This window comes from Gigantopelta aegis, chromosome 10 (assembly GCF_016097555.1).
Source record: "Gigantopelta aegis isolate Gae_Host chromosome 10, Gae_host_genome, whole genome shotgun sequence".
In the NCBI taxonomy this organism is placed as follows: Eukaryota; Metazoa; Mollusca; class Gastropoda; order Neomphalida; family Peltospiridae; genus Gigantopelta; species Gigantopelta aegis.
Window position 1 is genome coordinate 7,376,202 of NC_054708.1, and position 23,223 is coordinate 7,399,424.

At 35.9% G+C, this 23,223-nt stretch overlaps 1 protein-coding gene and 1 long non-coding RNA gene across 2 annotated transcripts; both read right to left on the reverse strand.

Annotated features, from left to right (window-relative positions):
• Nucleotides 1-2,197: 2,197 nt before the first annotated feature.
• Nucleotides 2,198-5,595, reverse strand: LOC121383268. Its single transcript, XR_005959275.1, has 2 exons — nucleotides 5,175-5,595; nucleotides 2,198-5,103 (listed from the first exon to the last, which is right to left on the reverse strand). It is a non-coding gene; the product is annotated as an uncharacterized LOC121383268 (long non-coding RNA).
• A 3,493-nt stretch (nucleotides 5,596-9,088) lies between these two features.
• LOC121384450 (histone H3.3-like) lies at nucleotides 9,089-22,133 on the reverse strand. The gene is made up of 4 exons (XM_041514850.1): nucleotides 21,966-22,133; nucleotides 14,579-14,727; nucleotides 11,949-12,026; nucleotides 9,089-10,149 (listed from the first exon to the last, which is right to left on the reverse strand). The coding sequence occupies exons 1-4, from the start codon at nucleotides 22,066-22,068 to the stop codon at nucleotides 10,021-10,023; spliced, it is 459 nt and encodes a 152-aa protein (XP_041370784.1). The 5' UTR covers nucleotides 22,069-22,133; the 3' UTR covers nucleotides 9,089-10,020.
• Between the last annotated feature and the right edge of the window lie 1,090 nt (nucleotides 22,134-23,223).

Sequence of the window (23,223 nt, forward strand, 5' to 3'; positions counted from 1 at the left end):
TACATCTGGGGGTTTTCAGATGTGTTTAGACAAATTTTAATGACAATTTGACGTAAGTTGTATTGTGTACATGAAAGGTCCACAACGAGTGAAGGTTGATTATTGTATTTATTTCACTCTCGTTAGTTAAGAGATGGGTTTTAGTCTTAGGTGACGTTTTGAAAATTAACTAACGTGAGTGACGTATGTAAGATGGTCAACCTTCACGAATTGAGAAATGTATTTAATAAATGAGGGGATTTGCATTACATTTCTGTTGCCATATCTACTAAATTTTGTTTTTAATTTTTTCAAGCTGAACAGAGAAAAATTAGGAATTACAATTGTGACATCACATTAAAAATACTGCATCACAATTCGTTTTTATCCAATCTAAAGCCTCTGAGATGTTTGTCATCTGGAGTGTGATAACCTAAATGTTTCATTACTGCTGCCAGTGGTATCATATAGTGTCAGTGATGTAACACGAGCAGTTATAGGATAAATGGATTATCCAGGCTGCCTTTAAATATAAATGTACATGTAATTAAATCATAAACCAATTATATATAAGCATTCACAGGTCTCGAACAAAACTTGGGTGTTTTTATTAGGGTTTTTTTAGAAATAAGAACGCATTTGAATAGTTGAAATTTAGTTTATGTGTACAATTTAATTGCATGTAACATCTAACACATGAGCATCTGTCCTTGATTCCAAGTCATAATGAAGGAAGTATCTTTCCTTCATTCACCTTGTAGTTGGCACGTGCAGGTTGAACTCCTTGAGGTGGTCCAGGATATATCCCGGCGAGAAAACCCTCTCATGAATCTGATAAACTGACCTCCAAAAAAACGTTCCTGTCCAACACAAGTCCTTGTTGGCGTCAGAAACCTCATGCAGATACCGTGACAGTGCCATTTTAGCGTATCTTTAAATAATACATAGGAAATGTTTTGTTTTGGGGGTTTTTTTGTGAAAAAAAAAAGCCATTTTGAACACTGCTTCTGAAGAGTGACATTGTTTCAGTTATATCATCAGTATACTACATGTCTGTGTCAAGAGACGGTTCATCTAACACTTGAAATGTATGATTATCATCACTGTCATTTACACTCTGAGATGCGAATGACGTCTTCCTAAATCGCTTTTCTCCTTTCTTCTGTGATGATCTCTGCTGTGGTGGTGTTGGAAATTCCTTGTTGGATGTAGGATTTACATATATAGGTGTTGATATGGAAGATGCTTTCTTAAATGGATTGAGGAAACATTTATTTGTGCAATTTGTAAAGTCTAAGGTACGACGATTACACAGCCTTTTTGTCAGAACTGGATCTTGTAGGTGTAAAGACGGGGAAACAACTTTCCTATTTCGTTATTGGTACGGCTTAACCTAACTGGCCTTTTTTTTGTATCTCCCCATTACTGAAAAACAAAAAAACCACCTTAAGTTGAAAAATATAATCACGATATTTTAGGGGTACAAATTTTTTGAAGTAAACGAAATCTTGGCTTAAACCAGGGGGAGCAGACGAAGATGTGCCTAAACTATAAAAAATGTCTTGGATGAACAATTATAAAATGACTTTCCAAAACATATTTGAATAATTTAGCTCCAAGGGTGTACAAGCTTTCATCACGACACTTTCAAAGTATATAAATATAACTTGTTTCATTAAAATAACATCAAATGTTTTGATCATGTTTGTTTTGACCGAACAAAATCGAGAATTACGTAAACAGATGGATAGAGTATTCATTCTAGAGCCGTATCGCAATATTATTTTAATCAGAAAGGCATTCAGCATGCAGCTGTAAGACAAAATTTACTCACCGTCGTGTAGCGAAGCGAGCTTTATTCGCCATTTTGATAGTGGTATACGAAGTTCAAGCACGTGTCATACGGTTTAGGTTGGACCCCTTGCAGGGGTGGCGCAGACGGTACGGCATGGCAGTACCACTTTTCTGTGTGTGTGTGTGTGTGTGTGAGGTTATATCTGTTATATCTGTGAAAATGTCCTTACAAGTAATTTGAAAGGAGAGTGGCAACCACGAGCCGTACCACTATTTTTTACACCCGTGAGTACCGTAATCTACTCACAAGAAGGCAGGTATGCATTGCACTAATGGAAGGTAGGCCTTATGAACATGCAAGCAGCAATGGATTCCAAGTTATTGTGTGTATATGTGACTATAAATTATTTAATAACATAAAACATTTTCTATTTGATACAAATTTTATTCGTAAACAATTTAAAAGACTTTTTTATAGAGTGTATTTTTAAAAACAAACATTTGCAGTACATTTGTAATATAAAGTAATGAAAAATGCTTGCTGTTACAGTACCAGGGTTCATAAACATCAAACTAAATTACCTTTACAGGCATTTTCCACAACCTTGTTTAAAAAAAAATTTCAAGGATTTTATTTATGCTCATCAACAGCATGCTAATTGTCTCTTTTCTTGTGTTGTTTCAAATGGAAAAGAAATTATTTTCAACAAATTGTAATTTTCTATGACCCAAACAAAAATTCCACGACTTTACAAGCCTAGAAAATTACATAATTTTGCAAAATTTCCAAAACTTGTATGTACCCAGAGTACTAGATAATAAAAGGTAAAAAAACGTTTGACGAAATGAACTAGTCAACCCTACTTAAGCAGCCAACTATCTTAAAAGCACAGTATCACAGATTACAAAGTTGTGTCTAATCCTAAATTATATGTCAAAATGGAGAAAACTTTAAGTGTTTTCTCTTTTAGAAATATTACCTGTCCTCAAAACAAGTGCATCTCCCCCCACGCAAGTGGACTGGTCCGATCATTTTGAGGACAGGTAATATAGGAAAAGAAATTATGTTCACCTTGGTGACTAAATATCGCTGTCAATTTATGGCAAAATAAAAATTCAATATGGGTCTCTTCTGATTTATGACCAATAGCCATTATTAATACATTTGTATTGCTAACAAGAATTCAAAAGTACTGCTAAGGCAATATTGACATGTACCCTACCAGGCCACAACAAATTTTCATATCTCCTAAATTCAGGGGCCATAAATCACCACAAAAGTTAAACTTGATCTGCAACAGTACATGATAAAGCAATATATAATATTTCATCTCGGTATCTTGAGGCACTGCAAAAAACGTTCAAGGACCATAACTCTAAAAAAAAAACCCAGGTAAATTATCATGAAAGTCGAACTTGATCTGTAAGTTACTAACAGTACATGATAAAGATTATACAGAAATTCAGCTAAATATCATAAGACATTGTGAACAAAAAAATAATCTGGAAAACTACATGTATATGTGAGATAGGAGGACAGACAGAAGGACCAAGATTTAACCTAAGTTCCCTCCGGTTGGACCGGTAGGGGACTAACAAGTGGTATGCGACAACTGTAGATGGTTCAGTGAAGTATAGCACTGTACATGTAAATTAAATACATCAATTACAATTTGAAGGTAATATTCTGCTGTGCCATATAGTCGGAGTTGTCCATGCTACTACACCTTTAAGGGGCCATCTCGTCTTCTTATAAATAATCTTGGTATATACTAAACTCCGATGAAATCGTACAACCCAATTTTCAGTTATTGCAATCACGTGTGAGGCTGCTACAGAACACAATAATATTGTATACAATTCTTTTGTTATTTATTGCCTAGAAAAAAATCAGCCAAATATTAGTTTTTCTCATATCCTTTATACATCTACAAATCTGAGCATTGCATTTTCAGTATAGTACAAACCCGTAGCATATGAGGTACAGTCAGAAAGGTTGTAGAACTAAGTTATTTATTCCAAAACACTTATTTTTCTTATTACTCAAAGCAAACTGAAATTGTTTACAAAAGGTTTTTTGGTAGGAGGATACCAAAGTTTGGTACACCATCATATGTTTTGATTTTTTCTTTGAAGTTAGTTCATTCATAATACATGTCAAGTGTTTCAATAACATAACCATTTACATATTGCTTAATGGTATCCTATTCTTCTGAAACTGTGAATCGTACAACATTGGAACAAAGAGCCGCCATCACGTTTATCACCAAGGAAGGTGAAAATGCCACTGAAATTCACCCATGTATGATTTGTGATTATTGTCGGTTCCAGAATTTGAACGTCTTCCTTTGTGGTAACTACCAAGTTGATGAAAGTATGAAGGCTGAAGAGTAGCTTGAAGGATAATTGTGCCAAATGCTTTGAGTGATGTAGAAACATTTGGTTTGTCTTCACTTTCAGTACCTAATTGTACAAACGTTTTCACTGCTGCTCATAACTTAAGGTGTCACATTTTGACACTCTTTGAGACGGCTACTTAACAAGGTTTTCCCGTTTGTACATACATGAATATATCCATGATAAAAGTTGTTTTTAAAATCCAGTTGCCGAAACTAATTTTTAACTTTACTCAAGACAAGAATACATGTATTACTGAATTTGCCTATCAATATAAGGTTCCATCAGAAACACTAACAAGACTGAGAAGAATAGTGAAATAAACCCAGTTTCAGGACCAGGGTAATACTATAAGCCAGCACTCCCATATTGTTGAGGGGTGTTTAACGAGAGCCCTTATTCCTTCCTTCATAACGGTATTATCAGTAAGGCACAATAAATGTATTAAATTCTTCATCTAAAGTCAAACTTGTCCACATTATTTAGAAATACTTCTATGGTCTGTACCAAATTCTCATAAAACATATTTATTTGTGAGTTTACAAATGAGATATGATGTCATAAAATGTAACACGAATACCATATAACCAACTTTGTTCTCAACTAAAAGACATTCCACAAGACCTCATTCCAGATTTCCGAAGATTTGTCTGTGGTCCTAAACGATGGATGAATGACAAATAGTGTATTTTTTAATAATGCAACCATCAACATTCTAACCTACAGCTAATAAACGATGGATGAATGGCAAATAGTGTATTTTTTAATAATGCAACCATCAACATTCTAACCTATGGCCAATAAACGATGGATGAATGGCAAATAGTGTATTTTTTAATAATGCAACCATCAACATTCTAACCTACAGCTAATAAACGATGGATGAATGGCAAATAGTGTATTTTTTAATAATGCAACCATCAACATTCTAACCTACAGCTAATAAACGATGGATGAATGGCAAATAGTGTATTTTTTAATAATGCAACCATCAACATTCTAACCTATGGCCAATAAATTCAGCTCAAATGACCAGTAAAAATGTAGTGTACACAGGGCTTCTAGATTGTTTTAATAAAATCAACATTTACTACCCACCATTAAAAATTCACTAGCCCTACAGTACTTTAAGTTAATACAATTTTATTAAATAATAGTAATAATTGGGTAAGAGGGAGATAGAGCTTAAAAACACTAACATTGGGAGGTTGGGGCAAGGGTAGAATATTCATATTTACAAAATAGACGTAACTGCAACATTTGACAAAAAAAGTTCACTAGCTGTTTGGCATGGGAATAGTTGTTATTTACTAGCCAAACATTGAATATCACCAGCCATAGGAGTGGGGCTACCATAATCTAAAAGCCCTGTCTGGCATGGCAATAGTAGCTATTTACTAGCCAAACATTGAATATCACCAGTCATAGGAGTGGGGCTACCATAATCTAAAAGCCCTGTCTGGCATGGCAATAGTAGCTATTTACTAGCCAAACATTGAATATCACCAGCCATAGGAGTGGGGCTACCATAATCTAAAAGCCCTGTCTGGCATGGCAATAGTAGCTATTTACTAGCCAAACATTGAATATCACCAGCCATAGGAGTGGGGCTACCATAATCTAAAAGCCCTGTCTGGCATGGCAATAGTAGCTATTTACTAGCCAAACATTGAATATCACCAGCCATAGGAGTGGGGATACCATAATCTAAAAGCCCTGTCTGGCATGGCAATAGTAGCTATTTACTAGCCAAACATTGAATATCACCAGCCATAGGAGTGGGGCTACCATAATCTAAAAGCCCTGTCTGGCATGGCAATAGTAGCTATTTACTAGCCAAACATTGAATATCACCAGCCATAGGAGTGGGGCTACCATAATCTAAAAGCCCTGTCTGGCATGGCAATAGTAGCTATTTACTAGCCAAACATTGAATATCACCAGCCATAGGAGTGGGGCTACCATAATCTAAAAGCCCTGTCTGGCATGGCAATAGTAGCTATTTACTAGCCAAACATTGAATATCACCAGCCATAGGAGTGGGGCTACCATAATCTAAAAGCCCTGTCTGGCATGGCAATAGTAGCTATTTACTAGCCAAACATTGAATATCACCAGCCATAGGAGTGGGGCTACCATAATCTAAAAGCCCTGTCTGGCATGGCAATAGTAGCTATTTACTAGCCAAACATTGAATATCACCAGCCATAGGAGTGGGGCTACCATAATCTAAAAGCCCTGTCTGGCATGGCAATAGTAGCTATTTACTAGCCAAACATTGAATATCACCAGCCATAGGAGTGGGGCTACCATAATCTAAAAGCCCTGTCTGGCATGGCAATAGTAGCTATTTACTAGCCAAACATTGAATATCACCAGCCATAGGAGTGGGGCTACCATAATCTAAAAGCCCTGTCTGGCATGGCAATAGTAGCTATTTACTAGCCAAACATTGAATATCACCAGCCATAGGAGTGGGGCTACCATAATCTAAAAGCCCTGTCTGGCATGGCAATAGTAGCTATTTACTAGCCAAACATTGAATATCACCAGCCATAGGAGTGGGGCTACCATAATCTAAAAGCCCTGTCTGGCATGGCAATAGTAGCTATTTACTAGCCAAACATTGAATATCACCAGCCATAGGAGTGGGGCTACCATAATCTAAAAGCCCTGTCTGGCATGGCAATAGTAGCTATTTACTAGCCAAACATTGAATATCACCAGCCATAGGAGTGGGGCTACCATAATCTAAAAGCCCTGTCTGGCATGGCAATAGTAGCTATTTACTAGCCAAACATTGAATATCACCAGCCATAGGAGTGGGGCTACCATAATCTAAAAGCCCTGTCTGGCATGGCAATAGTAGCTATTTACTAGCCAAACATTGAATATCACCACCATAGGAGTGGGGCTACCATAATCTAAAAGCCCTGTCTGGCATGGCAATAGTAGCTATTTACTAGCCAAACATTGAATATCACCAGCCTAGGACCATAATCTAAAAGCCCTGTCTGGCATGGCAATAGTAGCTATTTACTAGCCAAACATTGAATATCACCAGCCATAGGAGTGGGGCTACCATAATCTAAAAGCCCTGTCTGGCATGGCAATAGTAGCTATTTACTAGCCAAACATTGAATATCACCAGCCATAGGAGTGGGGCTACCATAATCTAAAAGCCCTGTCTGGCATGGCAATAGTAGCTATTTACTAGCCAAACATTGAATATCACCAGCCATAGGAGTGGGGCTACCATAATCTAAAAGCCCTGTCTGGCATGGCAATAGTAGCTATTTACTAGCCAAACATTGAATATCACCAGCCATAGGAGTGGGGCTCCATAATCTAAAAGCCCTGTCTGGCATGGCAATAGTAGCTACCATAATCTATTTACTAGCTATTTACTAGCCAAACATTGAATATCACCAGCCATAGGAGTGGGGCTCCATAATCTAAAAGCCCTGTCTGGCATGGCAATAGTAGCTATTTACTAGCCAAACATTGAATATCACCAGCCATAGGAGTGGGGCTCCATAATCTAAAAGGCCTGTCTGGCATGGCAATAGTAGCTATTTACTAGCCAAACATTGAATATCACCAGCCATAGGAGTGGGGCTACCATAATCTAAAAGCCCTGGTACACATCAACACAAAAGTTTTTTTTTTTTTTCATGAATTACATCTCATGACTGATAAAACATACTAATACTATAATAAATTAATTTCTAGACTGTCATAATTTCTTAATTTCATTTTGAGTGCATTTGATTCGTTTTCAGTCATATTGTTTCTAGAAATACCATGTGAGCAAATATACAAAAAATCCTCTAATAACTTTATTATGATCTCAACATTCAAATGAAAGTTACACAAATATCCAAGTTAATAAAAAAACTCAATAAAGTTTTACTATTTAAATTTCAAAATGTTACTCATCATATATCGAGAAATGTTACTCATCATATATCGAGAAATGTTACTCATCATATATCAAGAAATGAAAACCAGGCCTGGTACATTAACATTTTTAGTCTAGACTCAAGACTAACAGAGACTGAGATTTTAACGTCATGGCAGTGTCATTCAAACTGCATGCATTTGATATCATTAGAGATTGGAGTCAAAGCCAATTATGTTGCAGTTTGCCAAATTGTGATGTCATATCGAAACACTGGCTAAAATTAACAAATATTAATATTTTTAAGAATTATGAACTCCAATACCTAGGGTGTTAAAATAAATCCCACGTTCTAGAAAATATTCTACATATTAAAAGGGTGTAAAAATACTAAGTGATAAAAAAGGAAAGAAAGAAAAGTTACACTTTTCGAAATTGAATAGTGGCAAAAGTATGCAATGCAAAACATTTCAACTTTTGCACTAAACTACAGTACTTAATTACGTAACAGTAGTTTATGGATGATAAAAAATTCATTTTCTTGCATAGCTTACTATTAAATAGTGCAGGTACGAAAATTAATGTAAACAAAAATGCTATACCATTAAAAAGCCACTCAACAACTAATGTGGTTACTAGAAATGGTGACCCACTGTCCCACCACTGTCTTCTACCAAGCACACACACGTCATCTTGTAGCATGGAATGCACAGCCGTACTTCTTTAAGATTCCTTTTTATGGCCACCCACTGCAAACCTATGACCTATTCAACATGGGATTGTCTCTCCGAGAAAGTTGACTGTGGTCATGTGAACAAGAGAAAATTTTGAAATGTTGGAGGCAAAAACAAGACTAGAAAAATCAAGTAATTCATGATCCTGGAACATTCAAAATTCACTGTGGCCATTTTGAATTATGAAACTGCATCAAAAACACTTTACACAATGTGTACAATTCCTCCAAAACACTGCACAATCTATGCTATTAGGTTTAAAACATTGTCATTATTGTTAAAGTTTATATTAAAAAATAACATCAAATAAATATATTAATTACAATGCATTGGAAGAGATACCCATGTGATATTTATCATCTCTTCACATTGTGGAATATGCCATTTGAGAGGTCATAACCGCTGATCAGATGATCGACTATGTCACAGTTCAACCCTACGCATAGATGTTCATACAACAAGTGTGCATGGTTCTTTTTATTCATATTTTTTAATCAGAAGTATACTTGCTGTCAATTATTATAATTAATGACACCCCAGCACAAAAAGACACATCAGCTATTGGGTATCAAAACAAAGGTACACAACTGGTCAAAGGTCGTGGTATGTGCTTTCCTGTCTGTGGGAAAGTGCATACAAAAGATAGCTGATGATGAATTAATCAATGTGCTCTAGTTAAACAAAATAAACTTTATAACTTTCAAACAAAGTATTTGAAACACAAATGATAATGTAGCAATTTCATTTGCATGAGATTCATGAGAACCACACTGATGTGACATTTTCTATTGGACCCATTTAAAGATGTGATCCTTAAAAATTTGAAGAGTATATGTATGTACCATCGGTCTACATCAACCATAAAAGTGATTTTTATCTACTTTGGAATAACCACTCTGCATGTAACCTTGCAAAGTACAGATGAATCCTGTTGGCTTGAACTCGGTTGGTGCTTGAGAAAGTGTTTCACCCATCAGGTAGTTCTGTCAACAACGTGAAGTGTAACTCGGGACTTCATTCTCGGTTCGAGCATTGCAGTGTATTCGACCCAACAAGATTCTACTGTATATCAAACAAGCAATGTAATTACATGCATCTCCATTTTCCACAATATGTGGACATAGGTTTTGTAAAAACACTCTTCACTTTAGGACAACTGTTATCTTTGATAAACATATAAATATATTTTTTTAATTTCTCTGTTGTCGGCTGGTCTCACTTTGAGTATTCGCCCCGTAATCTTCTGGCTAACCAGATATCTTTTGGGAAGATGGTGACTCGCTTGGCGTGGATGGCACACACATTGGCATCTTCAAACAGATACACTAGGTAGGCTTCTGCAGCCTGCAAATAAAAGCATACACAAGAATCAGGGTTATTGTGTGTTGTTTTCAATGAAGTTCAGTATAGTTTCATGTTGACAGATCTATTAAAATCCAAGCATGACTTAATTTGTGAAAATGTACATGGTGCTAAAATATCTGATTTTTTGTTTTTTTTTTCAATAATTGGATCTCACAAAAAACAAAACATTATTCTTCTATTTAAACCTATACTTTGTCAATACTATACTCTTCAAAAAAATAACGCAAAAGGGTACAAATGGGTTATAACTCCGATTTTATGTTTCCTACCGGTTCATGCTTTGTGAATATAAGGTCATTGCATGTCCCAAACACATTCCCACGGTTACATTCGATAAAACGCAGCTACTGTACAATAAAGTTCCAAAATGTGAATATTCGCAAAAACGCAGCCACGTGCAAACCATGTCACCACTGCACGTGCGTTGTCTGCACGTGCAACATGAACACCGACAGTATAAAAGTGCAGGGTGTTCGCTTGCCTGGCCTCTGTATCTGGCCGACAGTTGACAATCCAGGACATGCCACGTCTCAGTGAACCGCAGAGAAACAATGCCATCGGCCGACTAGACGCAGGCGAATCCAGAACGGCCGTTGCCAGGGCATTCCATGTGTCCCCAAGCACCATCTCCAGACTGTGGGACCGTTACCAGCAACATGGATCAACACGTGACCTCCCTAGATCCGGTCGACCACGGGTCACTACCCCCGGGCAGGACCGCTACATCCGGGTACGCCACCTTCGGGAACGATTGACTACTGCCACCTCCACAGCCGCAGCAATACCAGGTTTGCGCAGGATATCCGACCAGACCGTACGGAACCGCCTACGTGAGGTAGGAATTCGTGCCAGACGTCCAGTTCGAGGTGTCATCTTAACACCACAACACCGTCGACTCCGACTGCAGTGGTGCCAGATTCATCGACAATGGCCTCAACTGCGATGGAGACAGGTGTGGTTCAGTGACGAGTCCCGATTTCTGCTCCGACGTCATGATGGAAGATGTCGCGTGTATAGGCGTCGTGGTGAACGTTATGCGGCAAACTGCGTGCAGGAAGTGGACAGATTCGGCGGGGGTAGTGTCATGGTGTGGGCAGCCATCTCACACACTGGCAGAACTGACCTGGTCCACGTGCAGGGCAACCTGAATGCACAGGGCTACATTGACCGGATCCTCCGGCCACACATCGTTCCAGTTATGGCCAACGCCAACGCAGTGTTCCAACATGACAACGCCAGGCCTCACACAGCACGTCTCACAACGGCTTTCCTACAGAACAACAACATTAATGTCCTTCCTTGGCCATCGATATCACCGGATTTGAACCCAATTGAGAATCTATGGGACGAGTTGGACCGACGCCTCCGACAGCGACAACCACAGCCCCAGACCCTGCCCGAGCTGGCAGCAGCCTTGCAGGCCGAGTGGGCCACCATCCCCTGGGACGTCATCCGTACTCTGGTTGCTTCAATGGGCAGGCGGTGCCAGGCAGTTGTCAACACACGCGGAGGCCACACCCGGTATTGACTCCAGATGACCTTGACCTTGGTGGTGTGCCCTATCACTTACTCACAATGGACTAGGGTGAATTGTGAACAATCCTGCAACATTTGGTAATTATCGGACTCACCATTCAATAATTAAATCAATTCTCCAAATGTTACGACAATGTGGTTTTGCGTTTCTTCTTTTGAAGAGTATATATACAGTTATATTTTTCAAAGCAGAAGAAAAACTCTAAAAAGCAAGTTACATGTATACAACAATTAAAACAAACCTCTTGCAAGGCCATGATAGCTCTTGCTTGCCATAACATATTGGAGTGTGGACAAACCATGGTGCATACATCCCTAACCTGCAACACAGAAACAAATACACATTAAAATACAAAACATATCTACTATCTACTAAGCTCTAACTCTGTGCCATGTCAATGGTCATTTAAGATTAATTTTATAACAAAATCAGCTATCCTTTATGGTTTAAATGTATTTTACTGCAAACTGTACTTTCTATACCCAACAAATAAATATTAATTTATTTAAAATGTGTTATTTCTACTTTTGCTTTCATTCCAAACTTTATTCGAAAAATTTTACATTGTTATTCATATGTGATGCCATTTTTGATATTTTTAAATATGTACCTTCACAGCTGTAATCAGGGGAAAAAATCACACAAATTACACCAGTCTTCAAGGGAGTTAAATCAATGGTACTTTTTCCTTTTAGCCAAAAAGCATGCAGGATTTTCAATATATTTTTGGTTATTAAAAAGGCCTTTATCGGAAATGAAAACATAATGTCATCTCGTCATATTTAACTACAACTTGGCAAAACATCTTTTTTACTGATTTTTAACTTCACCATATTGACTAAATGGTAAATGTTGAAATTTAATTTTCACAAATCCTTATCAACAGGTACATGTATTCACAGTTTATTAGAAACACTTTTTTTTTTTCTATGTCTCTCATTCAGTGATACTGTATATCCAGTGTCTTATTACGTACATGTGCATGGCTTTAGTAACTGGAACATTACCTAGAATCAACCAATTGGTTGTCTTTAAATTGATGTGTTATCATAAATAACAACTGATATTCTCACCAATGTGTGTGTAAGAAATATATACTGAACAAAAAAAAGAAACTTCCAATTTGTACATATAGTATTTGTTGTGTTAAAGAATTCATTGTGTAATGAAATTATATAGGTAGTATTAGCCTTGAGCTGTATTATCAGGATTCATGAATTTTATCGATTATTTTTGCACTGTTAATCGTCGACAACGTGAAATTCAATTTGCACATGCATGCATGGTTCGACATGTCCCGTGTAGTATTCGGTCAATTTTTTTTACTTGTCTTCCTGACATTGTCATCAAGTGAACAAAAACGCTTCAAAATTTGTAAAAAAATTAAAGTTTTTTTACATTGTAGCATTTTTAGTATGCCAAGAATACCCAATAATTTACGCGAATGGGCGATTGGCATGCTTGATGCTGGCATGTCGACAGAAGACGTTGCAAGGCATGTTGGGAGTTCTAGTCGAGCGATACGAAATCTTCGCGTAAGATTTCGAACAACAGGAAGCACCAACAACTTGCCACCTCACGGACGTCCGCGTGTTACAACACGTGGTCAAGACCGCTATATCATGAACACGCATTTGTGCAATCGATTCTAAACTGCCACTGCTACTGCTGCTAACACACCTGGGCTTCACAATAACCGAATCAGTGGGCAAACTGTTCATAATCGTCTGCAGGAGAACGGTTTACGTGCACGACGTCCTTACGTTGGATACGTTTTAACGCAACGTCATCGTCTAAATCGTCTTAATTGGGCACGTGTACACACTCGTTGGATACGGCGACGCTGGAATACTGTTCTTTTTTCGGATGAATCCCGATTTTCTTTACAACGTGGTGATGGCAGGATGCGCGTCTACCGTTGGAGAAATGAACGCTATGCTGACTGTTGTGTTCTTGAACGAGATCGTTTCGGGGGTGGGGGTTCTGTCATGGTTTGGGCAGCCATTGCCCATGGTTATCGTTCACCACTAATCGTCATTGATGGCAATTTAAATGCTCAACATTATCGCGATGACATTCTCGCTCATCACGTCATTCCTCTGTTCCATAACAATGCCAACATCTCGATTTTTCAGCATGATAATGCCACCTCTCATACAGCTAGAGACACTGTAAATTTTCTTAGGACAAATAACATTGATTTCATTGATGACTGGCCCACTAAAAGTCCTGATCTCAACCCCATCGAGCATGCCTGGGATAGTCTGGACAGACGATTGAGACGTTGTCCCAACCCACCCGCTAACGTCAACGAACTTCGTCAAGCGCTCATTCAGGAATGGAACAATATTCCACAGGCAGAAATCAACACTTTAGTCAATTCTATGCGCCTGCGATGCACTGCAGTGGTCAATTCAAGAGGTGGTCATACCAGTTATTAAGTGGGTGTTTTTATTTTTAACCCCTACCACACTTGGTCAAAATTTCTCCCAGTTTCTGTTAACCTATGGCCATGATTTTTGCACCAAACGATGCATCATGGAACACTCTTTAAATGCATATATAACAATTATTCCCCCGGTTTGTTTTCATCAAGTTATGTTCAAGCAAAGTTAGCAGAAGTTTCTTATTTTGTTCAGTATATATATATATATATATCTATCTATCTATCTATCTATCTATCTATCTATCTATCTATCTATCTATCTATCTATCTATCTATGTATATATATATATAACTTTCTATTATGTGAGTACACTATCAATATATGAAAATAAATGCTGATGTGTGAATAAAACATGCATTTAAAAAACAGTATGTCACAGCCTTAGTAATACTAAATATTGAAGTGTGGACAAACGTATACTCACAACCCGAGCAAATGGTAATTTTCGCAATAACAAATTAGTTGATTTCTGAAACTTCCTGATTTCCATTAAAGCTTTTGTTCCAGGACGAAATTTTCTGCGTTGCCGTGGGCTACAATTTGGTGGCACATCTCTTTTCTTTCTTCTATCCCCTGAAGCATATAGAGCAAGTACATATTACACAGACATTAATTCTATTTTAAAACGAGTGGGGGGTGGATGGGGGGTGGGGGTGTCATAGACTAATTGAGATCTACATGTACCATGGGGTTTGGTGGCACCCTCTTTTGGAAAATATTGAAACTAGATGTGCTGAAATCCAATTTTACTGCATTCTACAAATAAAATTCATTATAACAAATACTGGTACTGGGTAAATGTAAATCTTTTATAATGTAATTTCACAATTTATAATTTTCAAAATACAGGCCTGTGTACACAAAGTTTTATAATCCGCAGGGCTTCTAGATTATGGTCGCCCCACTCCCATGGCTAGTGATATTCATGATGGGCTAGTAAGTAACTACCATTGCCATGCCCGATGGCTAGTGATTGTTTTTTGGTCAAATGTTGCAGTTAAGTCTATTTTGTAAAAATTAATATCCTGCCCCTACCCCGATCCTCCAATATTAGTGTTTTTAAGCTCTTTATCTCCCTCTTTAGGTCACGTGACATATCTGATTATTACTATTATTTAGTAAAATTGTATTAACTTAAAGTAAAGTAGGGCTAGTGAATTTTTAATTATGGTTGTATTGATACAGTGAAAAATGAAAGATAAATTGCAATGGCACCCATTTTCTACATCCAATTCGAACTAAGCAGGGTTGAAAATTAGCCCGTGGCGACCTTTATTGGCTAAGAGCGACTAAGAATTTTACAAAGGTAGTCCGTTGGGTGACCATCGATTTTAGGGTCTGACAAGTATGGCATTAGTTAAAAAAGAAACAGATACTGAATCGAAAATGACAAAACACACTACAGATCTTGCAGCAGAAGACATAGAATATGTTCTATATTCTGACAGCGCCAACATAATGAATAAAGATAAATTTCATATAAAAACATATTAAATCCCTACCGTCTCAAATAACATTTTATTGGGGGTAAAAGTGCAGTGTCAATTAAAACAAAAATTCTTTACAAATTACCATCAAACTGTATAGGTTACCTCTTTGTTTTTGTGATACATATTTTAAAGCAATTCATGGAACATCCAAGGTAATCTGAATGACACAATCATAATACTGTACACGATCAGGGTCGTATCTCTGCACAAAGCAGTCGAATGGTCATTTGGCAAAACAGTGAATGATTCCATGGATCTCTATCTACACTCCCGAGGAAATCATGTGCTGGGGATTTCACCCTTCTTGCATTGCCACAAAGTTTATTCCATCCCTCTTGCATCGCCACAAAGTTCTACCTTTAGTCTGTTTGTACTGCATTATATTTTACCCTGTATTAAAAATGAGATTTAATATGTATAATTTAATGGTACTTTGTAAAGAAACATGTTTATTTATACTGGATTTCTTTTTCAATTGTTTTTTTTTGTAATTGGTATGGGTTTAAAACTTAATAACACAAACACTTTAGATTTGATTTTGGCTGTGCTGTTAAATTTTTAACAGTGTGATAATTGGAGGGCTAGTTGAATTTGAGAAGGCCCAGTAAGATTTTTCTTCAACTAGCCCTGCTGGCGACCATGGTTTTCATGTTAATTTTCAAATCTGACCATGGTCATGTGACACACACCAAATGATTTAATTCAATATTCTCTATTTTAACACAAATTCTATGAGTCCACCTGGACCAGGTATAGACAATTATAAAGAATAAGAAAGAAAAAAAGGACTTGACAATGCCAATGGTTTTATTTTAAGGGTTTGCAACGTTTTCTATTTAAGAGACAGTTTATCCTCGAATAACCATAAACTGGCGCATTAACGGTTACGGGAAATGGTTTCTACGAATGTGTATTGTAATGTTAATGTACGATTGATTTGATGAAATAATGTTTTACCTTATTCAATTTACTATCGAAATTAACCAACAAATGTTCATAACGATGTCAATTTCTATTGTGAAGAGATTAAATGCATGCAGTGGTCTAGGGGTGTTGATTTTCCGCTTATAAAATGTCTTTTCCATTTACTGAACTAAAATTCTGTTTATATATTCAGAAATAGTCAGGTAAAACTTTTGGACTGCTATGCATTTTCAGTGGTACTTAATAAACATTCTTCCTTGATAAAAAGAAGTACATTGATACATTTATTTAATGTAATGGTACAAATACAACAGCTATTCTATATAAAGGGTGAAGCCAAATTTTCATTGGTTCAGTCATATTTCATCAGGATCCAAAGATTATTGCCAAATTCTGGTATTCTGAAAAGACAGACATATAAATATCAATTAAAATCAAAATGGAACCAAACAGATCTCAAACGGAGGTCATTACCAGATACTTTTAATACATTCTCAGCACATTGGACAAAATATAAATAATTAAGAACTTAGAGTTTAGGGAGGGGAATGTCTTAATTTCTTTTTAATTGATTATAAAATATGTATTCAAATTAATTAATAATAACTATAATTCACATGCACGTGTTGAACAAAGGGGGGAGGGGGAGATATCAAAACACATATCACGAATTTAAAAACAGTTACAATAATAACACAGAAAGAATGAATTTTATTTGTGGTCACTTTAATAAAAAAAAATCCATGACCCTGCCAGCAGATGAGTTTATAGGTTCGAGTATGCATAAGAGAACCTTTTAGGAAAACATATAGGCAAATGTATATACTGAATGAATTATTTATAAAAATAAACTTTGATGTATTAATTTGGTCAAATAGTTAATATTAAAATTTTGGTCCATATTTGTTTTGTAACATGCTAATAAAACTGTGATAAAAAAGAAGAGGTATTGTTGCTCATAAATTGCAATTAATAAAAACTAAATCCCAGAGATGATTTTGGTATAATATGCAGTGATGTATTCTACTGCATAGGCCCACCATTTGCAAGTGAAAATAAAAAGGTTGAGTGAAATTTGTAATTAAAATGAGTAGAATTTGTAATGTAAAAAAAAAAATATATATAAAAAAGAGGAAAGAATGTAGATAAAGTTTGGGCCTGTTCCCATTATCCTAAAGGACTGTACTTTATCTACTCTAGTATAGGAGAAGCCACGGTGACGTCACATGTTTTGATCACGTGGTACCGCGTGAGCGCTGGTAGGCAAGAAACCAGTTGACAATACTGGCATTAGTAGTAATGAACAATCGAATGTTTTTCCGTCAATTAAATCAGTGTAGACTAGTTTTGATGAATGGTATTTTGTCATGGTAATTTCATACGTTGTTGTTAGATGCACAAGTCACTGTAGTAAGGATTATGAAATTAGTTACATCAAATACAATGGAAGCGAAACGTTGAACAGTTAAAGCTGACAACAATCAAGTTTGCCCATCCCACAACGGAGATCGTCATTTTATACAAGGTTTGTTGTATGTTATTCATTCGTAATACTAATACACGTCAGTATTTATTGAAATGAAAATTGAAAAGATAATAAAATAAAAAATAATAATAATAAAAGCCCCCACCAAACTGACATGGAAACAAAGATACTCTGTGAACAGTAGGCCTACCCAGTCAATCGACAAACAACGTTTTATGTAACTTTTTGTTTGTATTGACAGATCCATTATAGTGGGTAAAACAAAAATCTGAATATATTTTATATTGTATTATGCCATAAAATATGTAGGTGGCTGGAGTATTTATATTTTTAATTAAATAACAGGGAGCTGTGTGTGTGTGTGTGTGTGTGTGCATGTGTGTGTGCAATCAAGCATATATATATTGTTTCATATGAAAATGGTTCTGAAATATTTCCATTTATTAATTATATTATATGTTAATTATAATGTTTTACTTTTTTTTATTGAAGAAGTGATCCACAGGTGTATTTGTAATGTGTAAGTTGATTTTTTAATAATAAAATAAAAGGTATAAACATTTCAGGGTGGGATATCAGATGTATTAAATCATTTGTTTGGGATTAAAAATAAATAAATACTAATAATAAAACTGGATCTTGATCCACAAGTTGGTGATAGCCACCATATTTTATTAAAAACATAAATTATGTTACATGCATTTATTATATAAGTTATCTGAATTTGTTTGCAGCAAATAAAGAAAGAAAAGGGGAGCTGCTTGCATTTATAAGTATTATTGTCATCAGTGACAGATGTCAATATGTCTTCACAAATACATTTATGTGTATTCAAATATTTCAATAATATTCAATATACACAATATAAAACTTTCATACTTATATATCATAGAAATTTACCAATTTTCTTATTTTTTTCTAGGTATCAGTGATCCCTGTTTATGGACAAAAAGAGAACCGGCAACTCTTGGATGAAAAATGGGCCTTTCACGATGAATTAAGGGCGTTTAAGTTTTAGGGTGAATTAAGGGATGCTAAGGAGAACACTGGTATTAGATTCAGCGATTCTTTTCTACAGTATCTCATGTTTTTGTGCATAAGAAAGATACAAGAACTTTTTTCACCGACTTTCCAAACTACCATATGCAATATTATTGGGGCTATTCAGTATGTGATGATGACATTGATAACACACTGACTTTCCAAACTACCATATGCAATATTATTGGGGCTATTCAGTATGTGATGATGACATTGATAACACACTGACTTTCCAAACTACCATATGCAATATTATTGGGGCTATTCAGTATGTGATGATGACATTGATAACACTTGGATTTAATCTTCTTTTTTTACCACGATCTCTATTTTCTAATAAAAACAGAATTTACAAAATCAATAAAATTATATCGAGAAACAATAAACAACACATATTTATTATTTTCTTTTTCTATTATCATTATAAACCAATGATCAAATGATATTTGCATTGTGTTAATGTGTGTCTTAAATTAAAACATTGTATTGTTACCATTTACAGTAATTTGTTGTTTTAACTGGTTTATTAATCAGGTTGAAAGTGATAGCCTTTGAAACTGTGCCTCTTGTCAAAGGTAACTGACACTGTTTTAGATTTGAAAGGAAGGAATCTTTTATTTAACAATGCACTCAAGTCATTTTAATTACGGATATAGAGTCGGACATGTTTAGGGATCACACAGATAATATTAGGGAGGAAACCTGCTGCTGTCACACAATGGATTACTCTTTCCGATTAACAATAAGGGACCTTTTATATGCATCAGCCCACAGACAGGATAATAAATAGTGTAGCCTTTGTTACACCAGTTGTAGAGCACTGGCTGGAATGAGAAACAGCCCTATAGGACCACCAACAGGAATCAATCCTAGATCGACTGCGTATTAAACTATGTCCTGGCCTGCATGGGATTAGGCGATTAAAATATTAATGGCAATTTTTATGTATATATATATATAAAAAATAATGCTACAAAATGTTCTGAAGATGGAACCACAAAGGTGAGGGACCAAGTAAATTTGAGATGTATCCGGTTTAAAAGGCTAAGTTCTGTACTAATATTTAAAAAGGGACGCTGTAGCTAGAGGGAGCAATGTATGTGTGGTCATGGAACATGTATGGAAACTAAATTTAGGTTCCTCCATTTTAATACAATGTGTTAATATGTATCCGATATCAGCAAGTTTTAAAGCTTTTGTAAAGTTTTCTAATAAGATACTTGCTTAAATTTATTGTTGATGAAAAGCCTTACAAATGAACCAGTAGACAAGTCTGTGTTATATATATATAACTACTGTCTATATATTGTCTACTGGTTGTTCATGTTATTTGTAACAAATGTTTCATATATATATATATATATATATATATATATATATATATGTATATGTATATGTATATGTATATGTGTGTGTGTGTGTGTGTGTATGTGTATCTATATGTACATATATATGTATATGTATATATACATACATATATATATATATATACATGTATATATACATATACCTATATATATATATATATATATATATACATACATATATATATATATATATATATATATATATCATACATACCTACATATACATATATACATGGTGCTTGGGGACCACATGTACCCTAAGCTTTCATTCGGCCCCTTCGGTAGATGCGGTTCAAGAGATACACGCCTGCCCATGAAGCAACCAGGTATATATATATAATACGGTTGATATATATATACTGCGTTGGATATATATATATATATATATAGATTTTATAATATATATATAATATGGGTTATTTAAAATTGTTTAAAGAAATAATTTCCTTTAACAAAGTGTAGGGCCAATTATTTCTTTTAAACAGTTTTAAATAAAAAATATAGGCCTACTCGTTTTATTTTATTATTTTTATTTGTGTGTGCGCGCGCTCGTTTGTAATGCTTTACTTGAAATATGGACCAGACGCTTTAAAAATACATGGAGTAAAAATATTTATTCAGGTGAAAAGAAAAAGAAAAAAAAGGAAGTTTGCTATAGTTTTGAACTCGGTCAATCGTCAAATTTTATGGGTGGAAAGAGTACATGTATCTCCTCCATACAGGAGCTATGTAGAATAGCGTTCCCGTGCTACAAGCGGTAATTTAAGCACATGTTGGCCATTCTTTGCTATTCACGCTACGCTAGTTCGCTTTGTTACTAATGGCCATTATGATAGACTTCTGCCTACCAGATGCGCGCGCATGCTGATACGTGACGTCACTTCCCTAAACACATGGCTTCTCCTATACATAGCTTTAAAAAAGTCATATTTAAGGGGATCTCACTGACCCTCGAAAAGTGTCTTTTGAAGCATGGAACTTGGACAGGACTCTTATTTTTTAGTTTTAACTTAAAATCCTATTATGGGACTCCCCAAATTTCACAAGAAAGCTCAAATGACCCCCAATGGAGAAAGTCCAGTGAGATGCCTGTATTTACCTTTGAGAATTCGGTACTCCCGTCTTCAATCTTTGGTGAAAAGATGATGTGTTCAAGTGTAATTGATTAATTTATATAAAGTGCTTGCATGAACTGTTGCATCGATTTACAGGCGAGCACTTAATCGAACGCATCCTAGGAATTTACCCAACCGAATAAAACTGAGCGATAAAAACAAAATGGGGAAAGAGTTCAACCCGTACCCCTATCAGTCTCTAAGACTAACTTAAAACGAACACTAACCATTGAATTTGAAAGGGGGTACGGGTCGAACTCATGCCAAGAAATATGTTGCTGACTAAACGAATTGTGCAAGAGGAATTAACCGTCACGGAATTTAAAGCATAACGTAATTAGGGACATTGTCAATATTGACATCACGAGAATTCGATTGAAAACAGCACCTGCTTTACTGGATGACCTAGAACTAGTAGAAGTTCTTTTGGATGGAGACCGCTGTTTGCGACTGTGTCCGTCCGTATTTTCAGTCTGATTTGCTCGTGGCATTTCGTTGTTAAGCACTATAACCAACTTTAAATATCGCAAAAAAATTGAATCAAAACGCCGGCAGACATTTTGTTTCTTCCGCTTTGATGCATTTTCCTCCCATTTTGACATATACATGTATATATTTTTTAAACCTGAGTTCAAGGAAGAACAAGTAATTCCTAAACCGGACTTGGATATTAAAAACGAGTTAATCCTATTTTAAAAATGATGTCAATAAATGGTTAAAAATATTGTTGACAGTGTATTGACAGAGGAAAAAAATGAGTACAATATTTTTCACTTTTCTACTCGAAACAACATTTAAAAATAAAACATTATAACTTTCAACGAATGAGACTAACTCAAAAGACTGAGTCCATGTTTTTTCGCCTAAATCTCACCCTGTTTTTGTTAATAACTTTTAAAGGGGCAGTTCCTAGTTGCATAATTATCAAAGATATTTGTATCTTTTTTTCTATGAAATGTAAAGACAGCATCTTTTTTATGCATTTACATGACTACTGCATAAAAGGAAAATGGGGCTGGACGTAGCCCAGCTTGATGCGCGGTCGGTCTAGGATCGATTCCCGTCGGTGGGCCCATTAAGCCATTAGGCTATTTCTTGTTCCATTCAGTGCACTACATCTGGTAGGTCAAAGGCCATGATATGTTCTATCGTCTGTGGAATGGTGCATAAAAAAGATCCCTTACTACTAATAGAAAAATGTTGCGGGTTTTCTTTCTAAGAATTACCAAATGTTTGACATCTGATGATTAATAAATCAATGTTCTCAAGTGGTGTACAAAAACAAAAAAACAAAAAAGGAAGATTCTCCGAGTATAATCTCATTTGAGTCAAAATGGGCCGACTAATAAGGTGTTAATGACGTAGAATGATGTCCGTCCAGGGCCGGATTTAGACCTTGGAGGGCCCGGGGCAGGGGCCCGGGGCACTTCAGGTTCGGGGGCCCCTTATCATAGAAATTAAATTACATGACAAATAAAAAAATTAACTAATTTTATAATTATTAAATTATTTTTTTTATAAAGGAAGTCCTTAGTCTGGGGGGCCCTATGGCGGGGGTGGGGGGGCAATTGCCCCCTTTGCCCCGTTATAAATCCGGCACTATGTCCGTCTAGACTTTGCCATCGGATTTGCTGGAGTCATGATTA

Coding starts and splice junctions, on each gene's coding strand:
- LOC121384450 (XM_041514850.1), bottom strand. CDS start 22,068: ATGCCACGAGCAAATCAGACTGAAAATACGGACGGACACAGTCGCAAA. Junction 12,027..14,578: donor AATTACCATTTGCTCGGGTT/GTGAGTATACGT, acceptor TCTGTGTTGCAG/GTTAGGGATGTATGCACCAT. Junction 10,150..11,948: donor CTATCATGGCCTTGCAAGAG/GTTTGTTTTAAT, acceptor TTTTATTTGCAG/GCTGCAGAAGCCTACCTAGT.